Source organism: Oncorhynchus kisutch, linkage group LG19 (assembly GCF_002021735.2).
Source record: "Oncorhynchus kisutch isolate 150728-3 linkage group LG19, Okis_V2, whole genome shotgun sequence".
NCBI classification, from domain to species: Eukaryota; Metazoa; Chordata; class Actinopteri; order Salmoniformes; family Salmonidae; genus Oncorhynchus; species Oncorhynchus kisutch.
This window is the reverse complement of record NC_034192.2, coordinates 16,894,271-16,915,904: the sequence shown is the minus strand read 5'-3', so window position 1 is coordinate 16,915,904 and position 21,634 is coordinate 16,894,271. Positions and strand designations below refer to the sequence as shown.

Sequence of the window (21,634 nt, the reverse complement as noted above, 5' to 3'; positions counted from 1 at the left end):
GTAAGGCAGGTGGAGCTGGACCAACCACATTGGACACTATGGAACCACAAAGCCTTCATTCTCTTATCCTGGAATAACCAAGGCCATCTGCCTTTGGCCTCACGAGCAGGAACCTGGACTTCACCACAGAAATCGGAAATACAGACATTGTCATCCTAAAAGAAACCTGGTATAGAGGAGACGGACCCACTGGTTGCCCTCTAGGTTACAGAGAGCTGGTAGTTCCATCCACTAAACTACCAGGTGTGAAACAGGAAAGAGACTCAGAGGTTATGATAATTTGGTATAGAGCAGACCTAACTCACACCATCATATTAATCAAAACAGGAACATTTTACATTTGGCTAGAAATTGAAAAGGGAATTATCTTAACAGAGAAAAATGTCCTCCTTTTTGCTACCTATAACCCCCCACTAGAATCCCCATAGTTTAAAATGAAGACTGATTTTCCCCCTCCAGGATGGAGAAGCTATTATTTCCAGGGACATACTAGTCTGTGTTGACCTAAATGCCAGAACGGGACAAGAACCTGACACCCTCAGCACACAGGGGGACAAATGCCTGCCTGGAGTTGACAGCATTCCCTCCCCCGTATGCCCCCTAGGCACAACATAACCAACAAAAACGGGTCACAACCTCCTGCAGCTCTGTCGCACGCTGGGTATGTACATAGTCAAGTGGTAGGCTTTGAGGGGACTCCTTTGGTAGGTACACCTAGAGCTCATCTCTTGGCAGTAGTACTGTAGACTACTTTATCACTGACCTCAACCCAGAGTCTCTCAGAGCGTTCACTGTCAGCCCACTGACACCTCGATCAGATCACAGCAAAATCAGTCAACTTGAACAGAAAAATAATCATGAGGCATCAAAGCAATATCAAAGTAATATTAAATGCTATAGATGGAAGGAATATAGTTTCGAAACCTACCAAAAAACTATTCTGCAACAAATTCAATCCCTTTTAGACAACTTCCAGAACAAAACCTTCAACTGTAATAGTGAAGGTGTAAACTTGGCAGTAGAAAATCTCCATCTGTCCTCTCAGCTTCCCTATCAAATCTAAAAAATCTCAAATTGAAAACGGAAGAAAATTAACAACAATGACAAATGGTTTGATGAAGAATACAAAAATCTAATAAATTAATTGAGAAACCTGTCCAACCATAAACACACAGACCCGGAAAACCTGATGGTGAATCACTAAAACAACACAGAAATACACTACAGAAAAAGAAAGAACAGCGCGTCAGAAATCAGCTCAATGTAATTGAAGAATCCATAGACTAACCAATTCTGGGAACATTGGAAAATACGAAACAAAAACAACAAGAATTATCTCCCCAAAATGGAGATGTTTGGGTAAACCACTTCTCCAATCTTTTTGGCTCTATAACAAAGAACAAACAGCAAAAACATATACATGATCAAATACAAATCAATTTAAGACTACCAGAAGCCACTGGATTCTCAAATAACCTTGAACTACAGGACAAAATAAAAACCCTGCTACCCAAAAAGGCTGTGGTGTTGATGGTATCCTCAATGAAATGATCAAACATACAGACAAAACATTCCAATTGGCAATACCAAAACTAACATCATCCTTAGATCTGGCGTCATCCCCAATATTTGGAACCAAGGACTGATCACCCCAATCCACAAAAGTGGAGACAATTGTGACCCCAATAACTACCATGGAATAAGCGACAACAGCAACCTTCGGAAAATCCTCTGCATTATCATTAACTGCAGACTCGTACATTTCCTCGGTGAAAACAATGTACTGAGCAAATGTCCGTCTTTTCAGTTGTAATACAGTTGTAATACTGTGTCCTCCCGTGGTGGTGAGAAACTGTTAGGCTTGCAGAAAATTATGAAACATGTTGCAGATTAAACAATGTACAGTGGGGCTAAAAACTATTTAGTCAGCCACCAATTGTGCAAGTTCTCCCACTTAAAAAGATGAGGCCTGTAATTTTCATCATAGGTACACTTCAACTATGACAGACAAAATGAGGGAATAAAATCCAGAAAATCACATTGTAGGATTTTTTATAAATTTATTTGCAAATTATGGTGGAAAATAAGTATTTGGTCAATAGCAAAAGTTTATTTTTGTGATATCTATTCTTTTGGACTTCTGTGAGTACTTCTTACGGTTAAATTGTATTGTTTATTTTACTTTTATATTATTTACTTCACTTGCTTTGGCAATGTAAACATACAGTTGAAGTCGGAAGTTTACATTTAGGTTGGAGTCATTAAAACTCGTTTTCAACCACTCCACAAATGTCTTGTTAACAAACTATAGTTTTGGCAAGTCAGTTAGGACATCTACTTTGTGCATGACAAGTAAATATTTCCAAAAAATTTTTACAGAGACTATTTCACTGTATCACAATTACAGTGTGTCAGAAGTTTACATACATTAAGTTGACTGGGCCTTTCAGGAGAATTTTATCTAAAGGTCTCTGCAATCTCACTGCATGTTTTGGAACTACTGAACATAAACACGCCAACGTAAAATAAGATTTTTGGCTATAAATATGAACGTTACCGAACAAAACATACATGTATTGTGTAACATGAAGTCCTATGAGTGTCATCTGATGAAGATCAAAGGTTAGTGATTCATTTGATTTCCATTTGTGCTTTTTGTGACTCCTCTCTTTGGCTGGAAAAATGGCAGGGTTTTCTGTGAGTTGGTGGTTACTTAACAATCGTTTGTGGAGCTTTCGCTCTAAAGCCTTTTTGAAATCAGCCACTGTGGCTGGATTAACGAGAATTTTATCTTTAAATGGTGCCTAATACTTGTGTGTTTGAGAAATTTGATTTATGAGATTTCTGTTGATTTGTATTTGGCACCCTGCAAATTCATTGGCTGTTGGCGAGGGATTCCGCTAGCGGAAAGGAGTTCTGGTCCTACACAGGTTAAACAGCTTGGAAAATTCCATAAAACAATGTCATGGCTTTAAAAGCTTCTGATCGGCTAATTGACATCATTTGAGTCAATTGGAGGTGTACCTGTGAAATCATTTCAAGGCCTACCATCAAACTCAGTGCCTCTTTGCATGACATCATGGGAAAATCAAACGAAATCAGCCAAGACCTCAGATTTTTTTTTTTTGAATTTGCTGCAGGAGGGACTGGTACGCTTCACAAAATAGATGGCATCATGATGCCGGAAAATTATGTGGATATATTGAAGCAACATCAGTCGAAGTTTAAGCTTGGTCGCTAATGGGTCTTCCAAATGGACAATGACCCCAAGCATACTTCCAAAGTTGTGGCAAAATGGCTTAAGGACAACAAAGTCAAGGTATTGGAATGGCCATCACAAAGCCCTGACCTCAGCCCTATAGAAAATGTGTGGGCAGAACTGAAAAAGCTCGTGCGATCAAGGAGGCCTACAAACCTGACTCAGTTAGACCAGCTCTTTCAGGAGGAATGGGACAGAATTCACACAAACTTATTGAGGGAAGCTTGTGGAAGGCTACCCAAAACGTTTGACCCAAGTTAAACAATTTAAAGGCAATGCTACCAAATACTAATTGAGTGTATGTAAACTTCAGACCCACTGGGAATGTGATGAAAGAAATAAAAGCTGAAAATATTATTATTCTGACATTTCACATTCTTAAAATAAAGTGGGGATCCTAACTGACCTAAAACAGGGGAATTTTACTAGGATTAAATGTCAGGAATTGTGCAAAATGTATTTGGCTAAGGTGTATATAAACTTCTGACTTCAACTGTACCTAATTACATTTTGGAAGCTAATAGATTGTGTTTAGTTACCAATTACGATGTCTCATATTTTATCAGAAGATACTATTAACACGTACATTTGACTGGACACCCAAAATAGGCTATGGCCCCCCCTCTCGAGATGGTCTCAGTTCGGTTCGCTTCAGGGGCTCTCTTGAGTGCTCACACTGAACGAAAAATGTACAGAGTACAGAAAAATTTGCTGAAAGGGACCAAGTGTGAAAACACCATTAAAATATGACTGAGATTGTTATTTTAAAGAGGACTATATGTGAAAACACCCTTACTTACCGAAAGGAGCTTCCACGTGATTGGACGAACCTGGCGCGGAATTCCAGACCAGCTCAACTTTCGTAATTCCTCTGAAAGGGTAACAGACAGAGAATTACATTATGACATTTTCAAAGAACATACAAGACCACTGAGATTCTTTGCCTGAAGAAAGAAAAAAGACAATAATTGAACACACAAATTTCATCAATTACATATTATACTACAAAACCTTAGGATACAGATACACCTAGACCATCAGCCTAAGGCATTTCTCATGTTTGCGTAGGGGGATAACATATTTCCTGGAAAGACAGCGCCATGCGTATTTACTGTGTAGCCTATTTCCCCCAAAGACTCCGAATTGCCTGTTATCCAACACATACATAGACCGTGATGCCAGGAAATGAACCCAAAACGTATGTTGGCTCTACAGGAAAACATATTTCCTTGAAAGACAACACCATGAAGCTTTCTGATTTGGAGTGTATTTTCCCCAAAATTCTTGATATCCTACAAATGCAAATGAATTCCAAACCCAAAGCTTCTCATCTGTCTCTGACATCCATAACATTAGCATTTGACTGGTTTAAAGAGGTTTCCCACCACATGGTCAGGAGGCCGCGTTCTGGGGCCCACGAGCGTTAATGTGAATCAATCTCACAGAGATGCAAATTGGACTTTTAAATTGGAAAAGAGGGGCTCCCCCTGGGTCTATAAAACCACCAGAAAATATGGTTTATGCTGGATTCTTCATATTGGCTGTGTCCCAATTGGCAACCTATTCCCCATGTAGTGCACTTTTGACCAGGGCACATCACATTAGTGCTCTGGTCAAAAACAGTGTACTACTGTATATAGGAAATAGGGTCCCATTTGGACGCAGCCATGGTTTAATTCTGGATTCTTTCACATAATGTCCACTGCATACTTCAAACTCTGCGGGAGTGGGCAGTGCTATTGGCCATGGTAAAGAGTAGTGCACTATAAATGAAATACAAGGGTGACATTTGGGACACAGACAAGGCCTTCACCTGTGTCATTCAACCATAGTTCACCAACGGCCATGCATCTAACTTCGCTTCAGCCTAACCAAAGTTTAGGACTGCATCATTAACATTCCGCCTGCCTATTCCAATCAAAATTCCACACAAATTCAACAAGAATCTCTTCAGTGTAATTGCATATTGTGCATTGTCTCACTCGTGTTAGGAGAGCGGGGGGACTGATGTGTGTAAATGAGATGACAACGGCAGGCAAAACAGGTCAACGCCCCTCCCGTTCTCCCTCCGACTCTTCCTTGCTCTCCATCTTTCTATCGTTACACCTCTCCTTCCATCCCTCCCACTCTACCTACCTCCATGTAAAAACAAAAGCATCTCTGACTCAGGCCTAAGCTCGCATCTCCACTCTTGCTCAGAGCATTGGCGCAAAACTGGTACAACACAGCAGACATGTTGATTTGTTCCAAATTACTGCCGGGCAGTTCTAAAGCAAACGCAAGACAATATTGTGTTAGTGACCGATATTGCAATGGGAAATGTTGGCCCGTTCTAAACAGGAAGGCCTGGATTAGTCCATTGGCTACATCGAGTGTCCACTTACACAACTACTAATACGTTGTATAGCCCATCACTACTGCTTTGTATACCATCGCCACTTAGGCAAGGCTACATTCTGAGCATGTTTGTTTTTCATCCATTTACCCTTTTATTTATTTTCATTCCCAATGAGATTCAAAAAAACTTTCTCCAGAAGAGAGCAAAAAGCCAGAAATCAAGCATTCACTATATAAAGCCTATAGGATCTAGAAATTGTTCCATGTTACCTCTCCGTATCTCCAGGGCCTCTGGTGAGGTACATAGATTCTATAATGAATCACAGCCCACAGCACACTATGGTCGCGTCCCAATAATCTATCCTTCTTCCTGAACTGTGCAATTGTTCACTACTCCCCACATGTTTAAAAGGACAGAATTGGTGTAGGCACGGGCTATAGTTGGTTTCCGTATACCAGTCATATCCTTTCAAATCCATAAAGGGATGTGAACAAGTGCACACTTCAGGAGGAAGGAGATTATTGGGACGCAACCCATCAGTATGGAATCGCACAGAATAAAGCTTTTAAACAGAAGCCCCGAGGCTCACTAGCAGGTAGAGACAGGAAATGTATATAGTTATCAGGACGTAAAGCATACGCCTTCTTGAAACACTAATGTAATGCATATATGCACCATTGAGACCATACCGTCAGGCCGTAACAACGGCTGGTATGGCAAATGCACCGCCCGCAACCACAGGGCTCAGAGGGTCGGTGCGGTCTGCATCACCAGGGGCAAACTGCCTGCCCTCCAGGACATCTACAGCCCCCGGTGTCACAAGAAGAACAAAAAGATCAAAGACAACCACCCACACTGCCTGTTCACCCCATTATCATCCAGAAGTCGAGGTCAGTACAGGTGAATCAAGGCTGGGGACGAGAGACTGAAAAACAGCTTCTATCTCAAGGCCATCAGTCTGTTAAATTAGCCATCACTGTTCAGCCTCCACCCAGTACCCGGCCCTGAACTTAGTCACCGTCACCCGGTTACTCTACCACGCACATAGACTGCTGCCCTATGCACATAGACACTGGTCACTTGTTTAAATAAGGTTTTAGTTATTTCATATGTATATACTGTATTCTACGTCAACGCCGTCCTTTTCAACAATTGCTCCTAATATTAATATTCTAATATTAATATTGCTCCTAGTCCTAATATTACAGATTTCTTAATTCCAGTCTTGTACTTTTAGATGTGTGTATTGTTAGGTACTACTGGACTGTTGGAGCTAGGAACACAAGCATTTCCCTACACCTGCAATAACATCAGCTAAATATGTGTACGCGACCAATACAATTTGATGGAGATTATTTGAATGGCATGGGCTTGGTAATTAACCCAAACCTAACCTTCTAGAGCCACAGGGCAGCTGTTGGGAAGGAGAGGAGAAGCATGATGAAATGATGCAGAAGAAAGAGGGATGAGAGAAGACAGCAGGACGGGGGAGTGCAAGGGGGAGCAGAGGGAGGAGCGAGAGAAGGAAGGGAGCAGAGAAAAAAAAGAGTGGAGGGAAAACCACACCACATTCACAGTTACACTGAGGTGGCAGCTTTAACGAACCCCAAGGCTTTACAGGGAGGGAAGAAACTTAATAGGGAAAGGAATCCACTCAATGAATTACAGAGCTACTCAACGGTGTCTCTCCTCAGTCCGCACTCTGCACCTTCGAACCCTCATCTGCGCAGTCCGCCGCATTAATTGATTCATTTATCTTACTAGCCGTTAATTAAACTACCTGTTTCCCAACTGACATTAATCTCACAGTGGGGAGAGAGAGTCAGACACAGACTTACACACTCTCTCTCCTCGGGCGCTGATGACCTGGAAAGACGACCGTTCTCATGGCCATACGTGCAAGGCTTCTGTGTTTGGGAGGGCTGGAGGTCAGACATTTACTTGGCACCAGCTGGCCAGCAGTGTGAGAGCATCTGCCCGCTGCAGCCATACATCACAGACGGAACACGCCCTCTGTGCTCGACGCATTCTAAAACACTACTCGAAAAATCTAAAACTGGGGAAATCTCTAATGACATTCTATTCACGCATAGGGATTAGGTCAACAGTACATGGGTACCTCTGGTTGAAAGTAGAGCACTAATGGTTAACATGAGTGCACTCTAAAAAGGTAATAGAATATGATTTAATACGTGGTCTGCATGCCCCTTCAACATCCCCTCCCGAGCTGACTCAGTCAGCGCACGGATGAGGAAATGCCATCCGGAGCTCCTGCTACACGGAGAAAGAAACACGACCTTGCTCAGTTTCCTCGAGCCTGGTCTTAAATTGCAAATGCCGTTTCATTAGTGGCCGTCTCGTTTCTCGGAAAACACCGCTTTTTCAAGAATATATATCACTTGTTCATTAGAATAAAACAGCAAAGCCTGAAACACTAGTTGAACAAGGTCCCCAAGGGACGTGGACCCAGGGCTAAATCAAATCAGAAGTCTCAGAGCCCTGAGTGAGATTATGAGGAAAAGCACGCAGTCAGTCAGTAGGCATTGTGCCTGTGAGCTATGAGGATAATCTAAGAGAAACCGAGAAAAGGCATATCCTAGACAGGGTGACACAGGCCAAGTCAAATGAAAATGCCAACACAGACTAATGACAAATAGAATATACTGTAGGCCTATTTCTATAGCAAAGACATTGAAAGTGTGTAGACTTGGCAGAAATGAACTTTAAACCTGCAACAATATGAGGGGTGTAGAATTGCAGAAGGAAAGCAGCTTTAAAACAAACCGTCATGTTCACTAAATCCTAAGGGAAGCACTGTGTTGCGTCATAGAATCTCTCCCCCGGAGGTCACTTCCTATCCCAGACACCTAGTCCTTTAGACTACTGCGTTAATGGTTTATTCATGAGCTCACACGGGATAGGCCTTGGCTACAGTACATTTTCGCTTGTGGCCACGCCGGTACTTCGTAACATCGTGTACCTCCTGTTTAAGCATTTTAACAGCTGTATCCCTATGGGAGAAGTTGAAGTAATGGACGCTAAATACCTTCAATATTGCAATGTTTATAATGTACGGTACAATCCCAACACAGATTGTGTCGTTCAAATCTCCAGATGGAGAGTCAAGTGCTTGGATTTGAGTCCACATCCTGTGTGTGTGCGTGAAAGAGAGGAATAAAAAAAAAAGTTTTTTTTTTTTAAAGGCAGAGAAAGACAGGCCATTTATCAGGAAAGATGAGAGCTGTCAGTCTGTGTGCTGATTGAGTGAGGAAGTGATGGCAGAGGGAGGCAGACAGTTGGCAGGCCGGAGCCATGCACTAGTCAGACACGACTCAGATGGAGAGGGCAATGGGGCGGACAGACAGCCAAGAGGTCCTCACACACAGCTCACATTCATAGACAGACACTACAAAACAAACACTTCCTTGTCGGTGTCAGACATAGGCTGAGAAAAACCATAAAGTGATAGGCTATATCAGACAGTGACAGCAGATCCCGTAGGCCTATTCCTATCATGGCCGACAACAACCCAATAAAGAAATTAGAGCTAAGCCTAACTCCACATCCCGAGCAACATCCTGCTGCACTTTGTGTCTTGTGTAGTCCTGTAAAACCTATGCGGAGAGGCTACAATATTAGTGGCAGGCAGATCCCCATTTCTTCCAACGCAGGGAGCCCAAGACAACATCCCCAGCAGACAAACTAGGGCCTACCACCACATCATCCCTATCATGGCTAACAAGAATGCCATCCGGCCTGACGCATTTATTCAGCGCTGTAAAAGTTTTAGCTGATGCTCTAAACCTTAAGCACTGAGTCTGTCTGTGTGAGAGACAGAGTACCATGCTATTAACTCAGGTAAAGGACGAAGAGACAAGCAGCTGGTGATGACAGGCTCGTGAACTAATGGGAGTCCAGTAAAAAGATACTCCTCCGTATTACCACCTGGCTTCTGGACGATGAAATGTAGTCTACGTCCCAAATGGCACCCTATTCTTCCCTATAAAGTGCACTACTTTTGACCCAAGCATATATGGTGCACTAGGCCCATATAGGAAATGGGGTTCCATTTGGGACGCAGCCATGGTGAGATATAGTGCTGGTGACTGGGAAGTGAACGGTACAGTAAGGACCCAGTCAACTCCCCCTAGCCCGGCCTCTCAAAGTCACTGCCGAGAGAGGTGGTCGGCTTCTTAAACTGATTGCATTATAAATTCCTCTGCTTCTTATAAATTATCCTACTTCACCCGTGAAGTTAACGTACAATATTCTAATTTCAGATGACACTTTTCAAAACCAACTTATTTAAACTTCTCCCTTAAAGTCTCTAAAGTGTGTGTATGATGCCAGCTTTTTAACGAGGCTGAGTAAAAATGAAATGTTTTAAGTTCTAAAGTATACTGTAGACGAAGTGGCAGTTTTGAGTGCAGGGATTACGAAGAGGCCCCCAGATCTATATATTATTTGTGATTTGGTTCATGGGGAGTTCATACTCTTGGACCTACTATGGGAAGACAAAGTTCTGCCAGGCTGCCACTGTAATCTAGTGAGTCATACTACCACCGTCAAGGCATCCGCATGCTTCCCAGCCGAAACAATTCGGAGGAGTTTGCGCATACAAAGTATTCAGACCCTTTGACCTTTTCTAAATTTACGTTACACCCTTATTCTAAAATAGATTAAATTGTTATCCTCAATCTACACACAATACCCAATAATGACAAAGAAAAAAAACTGATTGAGACATTTCTGCTCATTTGTTTAAAAAAATATATAAAACAAACATATTTACATAAGAATTCAGACCCTTTACTGAGTACTTTGTTGAAGAACCTTTGGCAAAGATCACAGCCTAGAGTCGTCTTGGGTATGACTTGGGTATGACGCGTCTAAACGTCTTCCATTTAAGCATGATGGAGGCCACTGTGTTCTAAGGGACCTTCAATGCTGCAGAAATGTTTTGGTGACCCTTCCCCAGATCAGGCTCTATGGACAATTCCTTTGACATCATGGCTTGGATTTTGCTCTGGGACCTGTCGTGGAAGGATCAGAATTTGTTGGTAACATTTGTAAGATGTTCAATATTCATGAAATGTGTGTACGTTACTTCCCATCAGAATGGTATTTTTGTGTAATTCTGTGGTGAGGTTGCAGTTATCTGTTCTATGTCAAAACTAAGTTGCATGGGCCGCTGAGAGGGGAGAGGTCAAAGTGTCATCATGTGTAAACATATCTTTCACTCCCTACCTTTTCTAGTGGGGAAAGAAGGGTTGCAGTGTCTGGAATCATTCTATGCTCCCTCTTATGTTGTTTCTATCTTAACCTTTAGCCTCACCCTCCTCTCCGTGAGTTTGTATTTAGAGTGGGTTGTATCTAAATGACAATTTGATATATGCCTGCTGATATGGAGGAATAGGTTTAAGGTTCTGGGGTTTGGGAAAGGAGACAAAGCTGAACGATGAATTATGTCTATGCTGTCTGACTATGTGTGTCTTTGCTATTAAAAGGAACTCAGTTGCATTGTAAGGGGGCTCTCAGAGAATTCAGGGGGAGACACTGAATTTATCTGACAGTCACAGGATTGTGATAGAGCTCATATAATTAAAGATGGACTTTTATAACTAACTCTGACGTGTGTGTGTGGTTTGCTCCCATGATTTGGTAAATAGAGGACATTTCCACGACAAACCTAATATAGACAAGTGTGTGCCTTTACAAATAATGTCCAATCAATTGAATTTACGACAGGTTGACTCCAATCAACCAATTCTAGAAACATCTCAAGGATGATCAATGGAAACAGGATGCACCGGAGCTCAACATTGAGTTTCATAGCTAAGGGTCTGAATATTTACGTAAATAAGTATTTTATTTTTAATACATTTGCAAAAAACTGTTTTTGCTTTGTCATTATGGGGTATTGTGTGTAAATCGAGGGAAAACACATATTTCATACATTTTCTAATAAGGCTATAACGTAACAAAATGTGGAAAAAGACAAGGGACCTGAATACTTTTTGAATGCACTGTATATTATGACAACATTTTGTGACGTTCTTGTTAGTTTTGGACTTCGGTAAGGGTTTTTGCGGCTGTTTGGGTTCACAAAAACGTGGAGGCAAGCCGAAGTCTACATCCCTTCATCTGTGATTGGTCAACAGTAGTGATTCTTCAATAAAGGGAGTTGAAAGTCCGTGTTGCCCAGCAACAGCCCCAAAACATCACTGCTCTAGAGGAGATCTGCATGGAGGAATGGCCCAAAATACCAGCAACAGTGTGTGAAACCCTTGTGAAGACTTACAGAAAACATTTGACCTCTGTCATTGCCAACAAAGGGTATATAACAAAGTATTGAGATAAACTTTTGATATTGACCAAATACTTATTTTCCACCATAATATGCAAATAAATTCATTAAAAATCCTACAATGTGAATTTCTGGATTTTTTTTCTTCTCATTTTGTCTGTCGTAGTTGAAGTGTACCTATGATGAAAATTACAGGCCTCTCTCATCTTTTTAAGTGGGAGAACTTGCACAATTGGTGGCTGACTAAATACTTTTTTGCCCCACTGTATAACTGGCATGGACAGGCAAAAACAACTGGTATTGGTGACAAAACAGCTGACTGTGTGCCAAGTAATTACGCACAAAGGAATTAGCAATCAGAAGAGACAACTAGCACATGACAGCCTGCCTGGTGAGACCTGCCACAGTAGAGCAGCTTTAGGCCTAGGGCATCGCCATGAGAGACATAATCATCACAGTAGTTGTCATTTAGCCTCTGGTCTCAAATGACCACTGAGGTGTGAAATAGTGTACCACACCAGACAGAAACTTTAGCTGCTATAGTGGTTCAACTCTCCAAGACGGAGATGCCGTTTCTGTTTTTTTGAGAGAGGAGTGTCTTGCGCTCCTAATCTACGTTCCACTCTCCAGGGGGGTATTCATCATTGGATGATGTCGTCTTAAAAGACAACTTAACTAGCCATCCGGTGCTTGACCTGGGATATCTACTCTCTTGACTAAACCCTGAGCATATTTACTTGAAAACCAGATTTTGGAGGATCATATTTTCATACACAACCGAGAGATGCATCAGAAATTCCATTCCCCCGTACAGATACAAAAAAATGTACTAATTGAGTTAATAGTTGACATAAGAATTCAATTGAACTACAGAATGTCATGGCTGTGGTGGTAAGCCTATAATATTGGGAAATGGCTGTGTAACAGGATTGTCAACTGTAACTGTGGAGACAGACAGACACAGACAGACAGAGACAGACAGAGACACAGACAGAGACACAGACAGAGACACAGACAGAGACACAGACAGAGACACAGACAGAGACACAGACAGAGACACAGACAGAGACACAGACAGAGACACAGACAGAGACACAGACAGAGACACAGACAGAGACACAGACAGGTGTAAGAAGAGACAGAGAAAGGCAGATATGCAGAGAAAAACGATAAGTAGCAGCAGTAGCATTTAGAGGCTTCAGCAAGAGAAGGAGTTCCATAGATCAGCAGCTCCCCCAACTGTAGCAGGCAGAGAGAAGCAGATGAAAAGAGATGGAGAGAGACACAGCAGAAAGAGAAGAGGTAGAGTCAGAGACTAACAAGAGGAAGAAAGAGGGAACGCAAGTCAGCTAAAGAAAGGAGAAAGGGCAGGGAGTAAAACGGGAGTGTATGTGGGGAGGGAGGGGTTTAGTGTCCAGGGAAGATTGCCAGGGATGAAGTGAGGTAGAGTAGGAGAGAGAAAGTCTAAGCAAGACCTAATCAGAGGAAAGAGCATCGCCATGGAAACGGCTATGTTTCCGCCATCAGAGAGAGGTAATTGGCTGGTGTTCGCCGCTCTTAGTCTCTCAAAATAAACTGTAAAAGCTGATGCTGTGACTCGCAAATCCAGCTCACACAACTACACGCTGGCATCTATACTAGGGTTTCTGAAAACACTCATTAAAAAGCAGAAGGACAGGGATAAAATATACACTGTTCCAAATGGTGCAGATCAAATGTTTCAGTCAGAAGGCAGGGAGGGACAGAACTAGCCAGACTTGCCTCTTTCAAGGTGGTTCAATTTTATCGCAAAAAAGGACATTAGATTAAGATCATGATGAACATGTGTCTGGAATGGCAGTCTATTTGTCATAGGCCAATATTCCACAACTTTTGACCAGGTGCCATTTCAAAATGCAGCCCATGTATTTTTATCAGTTATCAGTCATTGCTTAACTAGACCCCTGCCTGAGGCCAGGCCAAAGCAGTATCAATGAGTTAGCTTGTTTTAGCTTTCTTATCAGAGCTAGCTGGCTTTTTATTATTATTATTATTATTATTATTATTATTATTATTATTATTGTTTGAGGAAACCTTTTGAAGCTAATTTAATGCAATTCTACGTAGCTTAACCAGACTCGTGATTTATTTTAGGCAGGCTATTTAATCATAATAAATAATGGAAAATAAAAAATAAAGTGCAGACCAGATTTGCAACCAAATATGTTTTATGATTATTTATATTAACCCTCAATTTAATTACAATACTGTTCAAAAGTTTGGAGTCACTTAGAAATGTCCTCGTTTTTGAACGAAAATCACACTTTCACAGTGATAGCGACTCCGGCTGGGAGCCCCTGGTGCCAAGGTGCCCATCCCCCACTGAAACGGGTTCATCCACACCTACCCCCGCCCGGCCATCTAGAGGTGTGAAGACAGTAACAAAGAAGCGGAGGGGAAGTGTGGAAACTGCTGGCAGAGAGGTAGAGGGGAAATGGCACTCTGTGCTGGAGGAGGATGTGGAGCCACGTCCTCCAATATTCCAACCAAAAAGGCCACCAGGGCCTCAGCTCGACATGACATCAAAATACAGCCCCATGAAACTTTTTCAATTGTTTTTCACCCCGGGAGTTGTTGATTCCCTGGTGTGTAATACTAACAAGTATGAGGCTAGGAAGCAAGCAGGAAAGAAAGAGGCATGGAAGCCCATTTCCATGTCAGACCTTTTCTGCTACTTTTCACTGTCATGTCCTCTACAAGGTTTTTAAATATCTCACAGGCGCTTCACATCAGTGACCCAGAAGTTGATGAGAATGACAGGAGGAGAGGCACCGCAAGGTTTGACAGGCTCTGCAAAGTCAAACCTCTCTACCCCAGCATGGTTGAGGCCTGCGAGATCCATTTTCAGCCCGCCCAGAACTTGTCCATAGATGAGAGGATGGTAGCCTCAAAGGCCAGAATTGGCCTAAAACAACACATGTGTAACAAACCAACTAAGGGGGGTTCCAAGCTGTTTGTTTTGGCTGATTCTGTGTGTGCATACACGTGCAATTTTTTTGTCTATGAGGAGAAGAACACTTGTGCGACTGGTAAAGGACTTATTAATATTAATATTTGAGATTCTTCACAGTAGCCACCCTTTGCCACTGCTCAATTAAAAAAAAAAAAAAACCTTGGTCGACCAACAGCCTATCGACCAAACAATCAACTGGTCAACTAAATAGGGTCAGCCCTAAAATGAATCATAGAATGTCGTTTTTGGGACATGATGAAAACATTAATACACGCTAATAATAGTTAAACAGTTAACTAGCCGGGCAACAAGATGTTTTTTTAATTCGCTACCAAGTTAGTTTGTTCTGTTCACTATTATATTTTATAGTCTAGGACTGCCTGCTACTGCAATGTCTGACTGTCTGTCTCTCCACTTGAGAAACAGCCCAATCGTTTTACATGCAGGTAATGAGCGTACTCACAGACGCTCTAAAGTGTCATTCCGATCCTGGCTGATATGTTGATTTTTATGCGATTGATAAAATATTTAAACTGTGCCTTAATATATAACATTATGAGAAATTATTAAATTCATTTAAATGACTTTTCAGAGAGAGCAGGGTGGGGGACAGACAGGTGACAGAGTGAGAATGAGAGCGAAAGATCGAGACAGCAAAAGGGAGACAGATAAGAGGCTGTGAATGAGATCCAGTCATATTCTCACTCTCCGTGGTGATAAATGGGTTTGGCCTGCTCTTGCCATGGTCTCTGTGGCCTTAGTGCCGTAAAGCCTGCTCTGTTCCGCTCTGTCAGCCTGCCTACCTCTGCCAGGTTCACTGCTCTGTCTGGAGAAACCCAGAAATCCTGACATAAACTGCTCAAAATAACACACACACACACACACACACACACACACACACACACACACACCCCCCCCCCCCACAAACACAGATGGCTGATGAATGCTTGAATTAGAAACAAAAACTGTATATTGCATCTGGAATAACCAAAGTACACGATTGTCTTTTCTAAATCTTTGTGACAATTAAGATCATAGAAACTGGGAATGACAAGAAAAAGAGTGATTCATTTTTTAGACCTAACGGTTTTAGCCTCGCTCTATCCCATGCCAAGCCCATCTTCTAATCGTTAAACAGGTGAGAGCAGAGTGGAGCAGTCAGTCAGTTTCACACACACCTCTGGAGACAAATCCCAACATGATGGAGGGCTAGAGCCACAAACCAGGCTGAAATCCATCAGGCTAAAGAAAGAGTGAAGCGCACGTGCACACCTTCCCTGATACACACACAACCCCCAACATCAAGGACAAGAGTCAGGGGTCGTTATACACTAGAGGGCAACGTCTCCAGGGATTGATAGCTGTGTGATTGAGAGAGGGATGAGTAGATGAGTTTTGAGCGAGAAAGAGCGACAGAGCGAGAGAGATGGAGGTTTAAGCGAGCGCTGTTGGTGGTGAGAGGACTGATAAATGGCTATGTAATTCTACAGATGCTGTGATGAAAAAAGTAAGATGTCGCCAACAGAGATGGTCACCTTGCTTCAAGTCCTTAGGAAACTATGCAGTATTTTGATTTCTTACATTTTTACCCAAGGAAATCGTAAGTCTTATTACATACAGCCGGGAAGAACTATTGGATATATGAGCGGAGTCAACTTACCAACATTACGACTAAGGAATACGACTTGCCCAAAGATGATCCACTGTTTGGACCAGCACCCAGGACAATGGACCTAATTCCAGAAGCCGGCCCAAAACAATGGCGACGCAGAAGGGGCAGACGGAGCGGCCCTCTGGTCAGGCGGCCCTCGCCCACCGCTCCTGAGTATACTAATCGCCAATGTCCAGTCTCTTGACAACAAGGTAGATGAAATTCAAGCAAGGGTTGCTTTCCAGAGAGACAGAAGAGATTGTAAAATCCTCTGTTTCACAGAAACATGGCTCTCTCGGGATATGTTGTCAGAATCGGTTCAGCCACCAGGCATTTCAATGAAAACACCTCTCTGGGAAGAGTGGGGGTGTATGCTTCATGATCAACGACTCATGGTGTAATCATAACAACATACAGGAACTCAAGTCCTTTTGTTCACCTAACATAGTATTCCTCACAATCAAATGCCAGCCATATTATCTCCCAAGAGAATTCTCGTCAGTTATCGTGACAGCGGTGTACATTCCCCATCAAACAGACACCAAGACGGCCCTCAAGGAACTTCCCTAGACTCTATGTAAACTGGAAACCCTATATCCTGAGGCTGCATTTCATGTAACTGGCGATTTTAACAAAGCAAATTTGAGAACAAATATAGTGCAATTGCATAGTGCAATCAATATGCTGTTAGAATTTGCTTTGCAATACACTCAATCACTTTTCTTCACAAGCATTTAGCTACAATCGCATTAACATCTGCTAACCATGTGTATATGACCAATAAAATTTGATTTGACATCACAGAGGGGAGACCAGGACAAAAACCAGGTCGGCCACCTCAACCACAGGACAACACACCCATCCATCTCTGTCAACAGGCTCTCTCTTTCTCTCCATCAATCGATTTGTCTCCCTTACCCTCTGCCAATCTCCCTCTCTCTCGCTGTCTGTTTTGCCCTCTACCTCTGTGTCTCTTAATTATGGCCTCTGAATTAAGTTCATATTTCATCGTTGGCATCATGTGTCTGGCTAGTCAGCTTGGATATGTAATAAAGCAGCGACAACTCCATTTAAAAAGCAGATCCCGACTGCTGGCCTGGTGTAATCACTGTTGACAGACTTAGAATCACTGACTGTACCATGCTGCTCCCCCCCAGCCTCCATCTCCCTCCCCTCAGGAGTCCATAATAATACACAGATGACAGATGAAGACATGTACTGGTATATGGATGGCTTTAAATCCTCTTATGACCTCACAAGATAGCGCCATACTGGATTGCCGCCGTTTTGCAAGCGTCGACAGAAATTTGCTACTTTGTGATTATTTTGCCATTTATTTTTACTCTATTTTCACTAAATAAATCCGCTATCATTTCTCACAACCGACAAGAACTCTTGAACATCAGATCGGCAGTTACTTACCCCAATTCCGATGGTTTTAGCGTTGAAGTATGGTACTGCCATGATCCGAAATAATACCATGGTATTGCCTCATCGATATAGCATGGTTTTAAAACTGCATTATACATATGGTACCATCTTTATGAATTATGCGATAACGTAGTACAACAGCAGTACAATGCTTTAAATAATGAGAGGCAGGATACTATTGTTGGTCCTAGTTTGTCTCTAAGGGCAAAGAAAAAAGGAAACCGTTGCTGTGAAAAAGGGGAAACAGTTTCTGTATCAATAGTAGTTTTATTGCTCATGTTTGGGTTCCCCGTGTTGCCAACCTGAAATGTGGGAGAATGGGAGATATCTGGTAGCCGTTCAATTCCGGCGCCGACAGAGATGGCCGCCTCGCTTCGCGTTCCTAGGCAACTACGCAGTATTTTGTTTTTTTACGTGTTATTTCTTACATTGGTATCCCAGGTACTCTTAGGTTTCATTAAATACAGTCGGGAAGAACTACTGAATATAAGAGAAACGTCAACTCACCATCAGTACGACCAGGAATATGACTTTCCCGAATCAGATCCTGTGTTCTGCCTTCCACCCAGGACAACGGAATGGATCCCAGCCTGCGACCCAAAACAACGACGTCGTAAAAGAGGGAAACAAAGTCTTCTGGTCAGGCTCCGGAGACAGGTACATCTCGCACCACGCCCTAGCATACTACTCACCAATGTCTAGTCTCTTGACAGCAAGGTTGATGAAATCCGAGCAAGGGTAGCATTCCAGAGGGGCATCAGAGACTAACGTTCTTTGCTTCACGGAAAGATGGCTCACTCGAGAGACGCTAATGGAATCGGTGCAGCCAGCTGGTTTCTTCACGCATCGCGCCGACAGAAACAAACATCTTTCTGGTAAGAAGAGGGGCGGGGGCGAATGCCTTATGATTAACGAAACGTGTTGTGATCACAATAACATACAGGAACTCAAGTCCTTCTGTTCACCTGATTTAGAATTCGTCACAATCAAATATCGACCGAATTATCTACCAAGGGAATTCTCTTCGATTATAATCACAGTCATATATATTCCCCGCCAAGCAGACACAGATGGCCCTGAACAAAATGTTTTTGACTCTTTCCAAATCACATATCCTGAGGCCGCATTCATTGTAGCTGGGGATTTTAACAAGGCTAATCTGAAAACAAGACTCCATAAATTCTATCAGCATATCGATTGCGCAACCAGGGCTGGTAAAACCTTGGATCATTGCTATTCTAACTTCCGCGACGCATATAAGGCCCTCCCCCGCCCTCCTTTCGGAAAAGCTGACCACGACTCCATTTTGTTGCTCCCTGCCTACAGACAAACTAAAACAAGAAGCTCCCGCGCTCAGGTCTGTTCAACACTGGTCCGACCAATCTGATTCCACGCTTCAAGACTGCTTCGGTCACATGGACTGGGATATGTTCAGCATTGCGTCAAACAACATTGACGAATATGCTGATTCGGTGAGCGAGTTCATTAGAAAGTGCATTGATGATGTCGTTCCGATAGGAACCATTAAAACATTCCCAAATCAGAAACCGTGGATTGATGGCAGCATTCGCGTGAAACTGAAAGCGCGAACCACTGCTTTTAACCAGGGAAAGGTGACCAGAAACATGACCGAATACAAACAGTGTAGCTATTCCCTCCACAAGGCAATCAAACAAGCTAAGCGTCAGTATAGAGACAAAGTAGAGTTACAATTCAACAGCTCAGACACGAGGTGGTATGTGGCAGGGTCTACAGTCAATCACGGATTATAAAAAGAAAACCAGCCCCGTCTCGGACCAGGATGTCTTTTTTTGCTCGCTTTGAGGACAATACAGAGCCACTGACACGGACCGCAACCAAAACCTGCGGACTCTCCTAAAACATTTAAACGCGTTAACCCTCGCAAGGCTGCAGGCCTAGACGGCATCCCAAGCCACGCCCTCGGAGCATGCGCAGCCCAGCTGGTTGGTGTATTTACGGATATATTCAATCAATCCCTATCCCAGTCTGCTGTTCCCACATTCTTCAAGAGGGCCACCATTGTCCCTGTTCCCAAGAAAGCTAAGGTAACTGAGCTTAACGACTACCGCCCCGTAGCACTCACTTCCATCATCATGAAGTGCTTTGAGACACTAGTCAAGGACCATATCACCTTCACCCTACCTGACACCCTAGACCCACTAATTCTCTTACCGCCCAAATAGGTCCACAGACGATGATATCTCAACCACACTGCACACTGTCCTAACCCATCTGCACAAGAGGAATACCTGTGAGAATGCCTATGTGAGAATGCTGTTCATCGACTAGCATTTAACACCATAGTACCCTCCAAAGTACCCTAGATAGTACCCTCCAAACTCGTCATCAAGCTCGAGACCCTGGGTCTCGACCCCGCTCTGTGCAACTGGGTCCTGGACTTCCTGACGGGCCGCCCCCAGATGGTGAGGGTAGGTAACAACATCTCCACCCCGCTGATCCTCAACACTGGGGCCCCACAAGGGTGCGTTCTGAGCCCTCTCCTGTACTCCCTGTTCACCCACGACTGCGTGGCCACACACGCCTCCAACTCAATCATCAAGTTTGCGGACGACACTACAGTGGTAGGCTTGATTACCAACAACGACGAGACGGCCTATAGGGAGGAGGTGAGGGCCCTCAGAGTGTGGTGTCAGGAAAATAACCTCACACTCAACGTCAACAAAACAAAGGAGATGATTGTGGACTTCAGGAAACAACAGAGGGAGCACCCCCCTATCCACATCGATGGGACAGTAGTGGAGAGGGTAGTAAGTTAAGTTCCTCGGCGTACACATCACGGACAAAGTGAATTGGTCCACCCACACAGACAGCGTCGTGAAGAAGGCGCAGCAGCGCCTCTTCAACCTCAGGAGGCTGAAGAAATTTGGCTTGTCACCTAAAGCACTCACAAACTTCTACAGATGCACAATCGAGAGCATTCTGTCGGGCTGTATCACGGCCTGGTACGGCAACTGCTCCGCCCACAACCGTAAGGCTCTACAGAGGGTAGGGAGGTCTGCACAACGCATCACCGGGGCAAACTACCTGCCCTCCAGGACACCTACACCACCAGATGTCACAGGAAGGCCAAAAATATCATCAAGGACAACAACTACCCGAGCCACTGCCTGTTCACCCCGCTATCATCCAGAAGGCGAGGAAAGTACAGGTGCATCAAAATGGGGACAGAGAGACTGAAAAACAGCTTCCATCTCAAGGCCATCAGACTGTTAAACAGCCACCACTAACATTGAGGGGCTGCTGCCAACATACTGACTCAACTCCAGCCACTTTAATAATGGGAATTGATGGAAATTGATGTAAAATATATCACTTGCCACTTTAAACAATGCTACTTAATATAATGTTTACATACCCGACATTCCTCATCTCATATGTATATACTGTACTCTATACCATCTCCTGCATCTTGCCATCTTTATGTAATACATGTATCACTAGCCACTTTAAACAATGCTACTTAATATAATGTTTACATACCCTACATTACTCATCTCATATGTATATACTGTACTCGATACCATCTACTGCATCTTGCCTATGCCGTTCTGTACCATCACTCATTCATATATCTTTATGTACATATTCTTTATCCCTTTACACTTGTGTGTATA

At 43.1% G+C, this 21,634-nt stretch overlaps 1 protein-coding gene across 1 annotated transcript in view; it reads right to left on the bottom strand.

The window, feature by feature from the left end:
• Positions 1-21,634, bottom strand: part of LOC109864391 (TBC1 domain family member 22B-like) — a 170,981-nt gene that overhangs the window by 138,279 nt on the left and 11,068 nt on the right. The window contains exon 6 of the mRNA XM_031798280.1: positions 4,060-4,130. Within this exon, the coding sequence (XP_031654140.1) occupies positions 4,060-4,130 (71 nt within the window). The remainder of the gene's footprint in view (positions 1-4,059; positions 4,131-21,634) is intronic.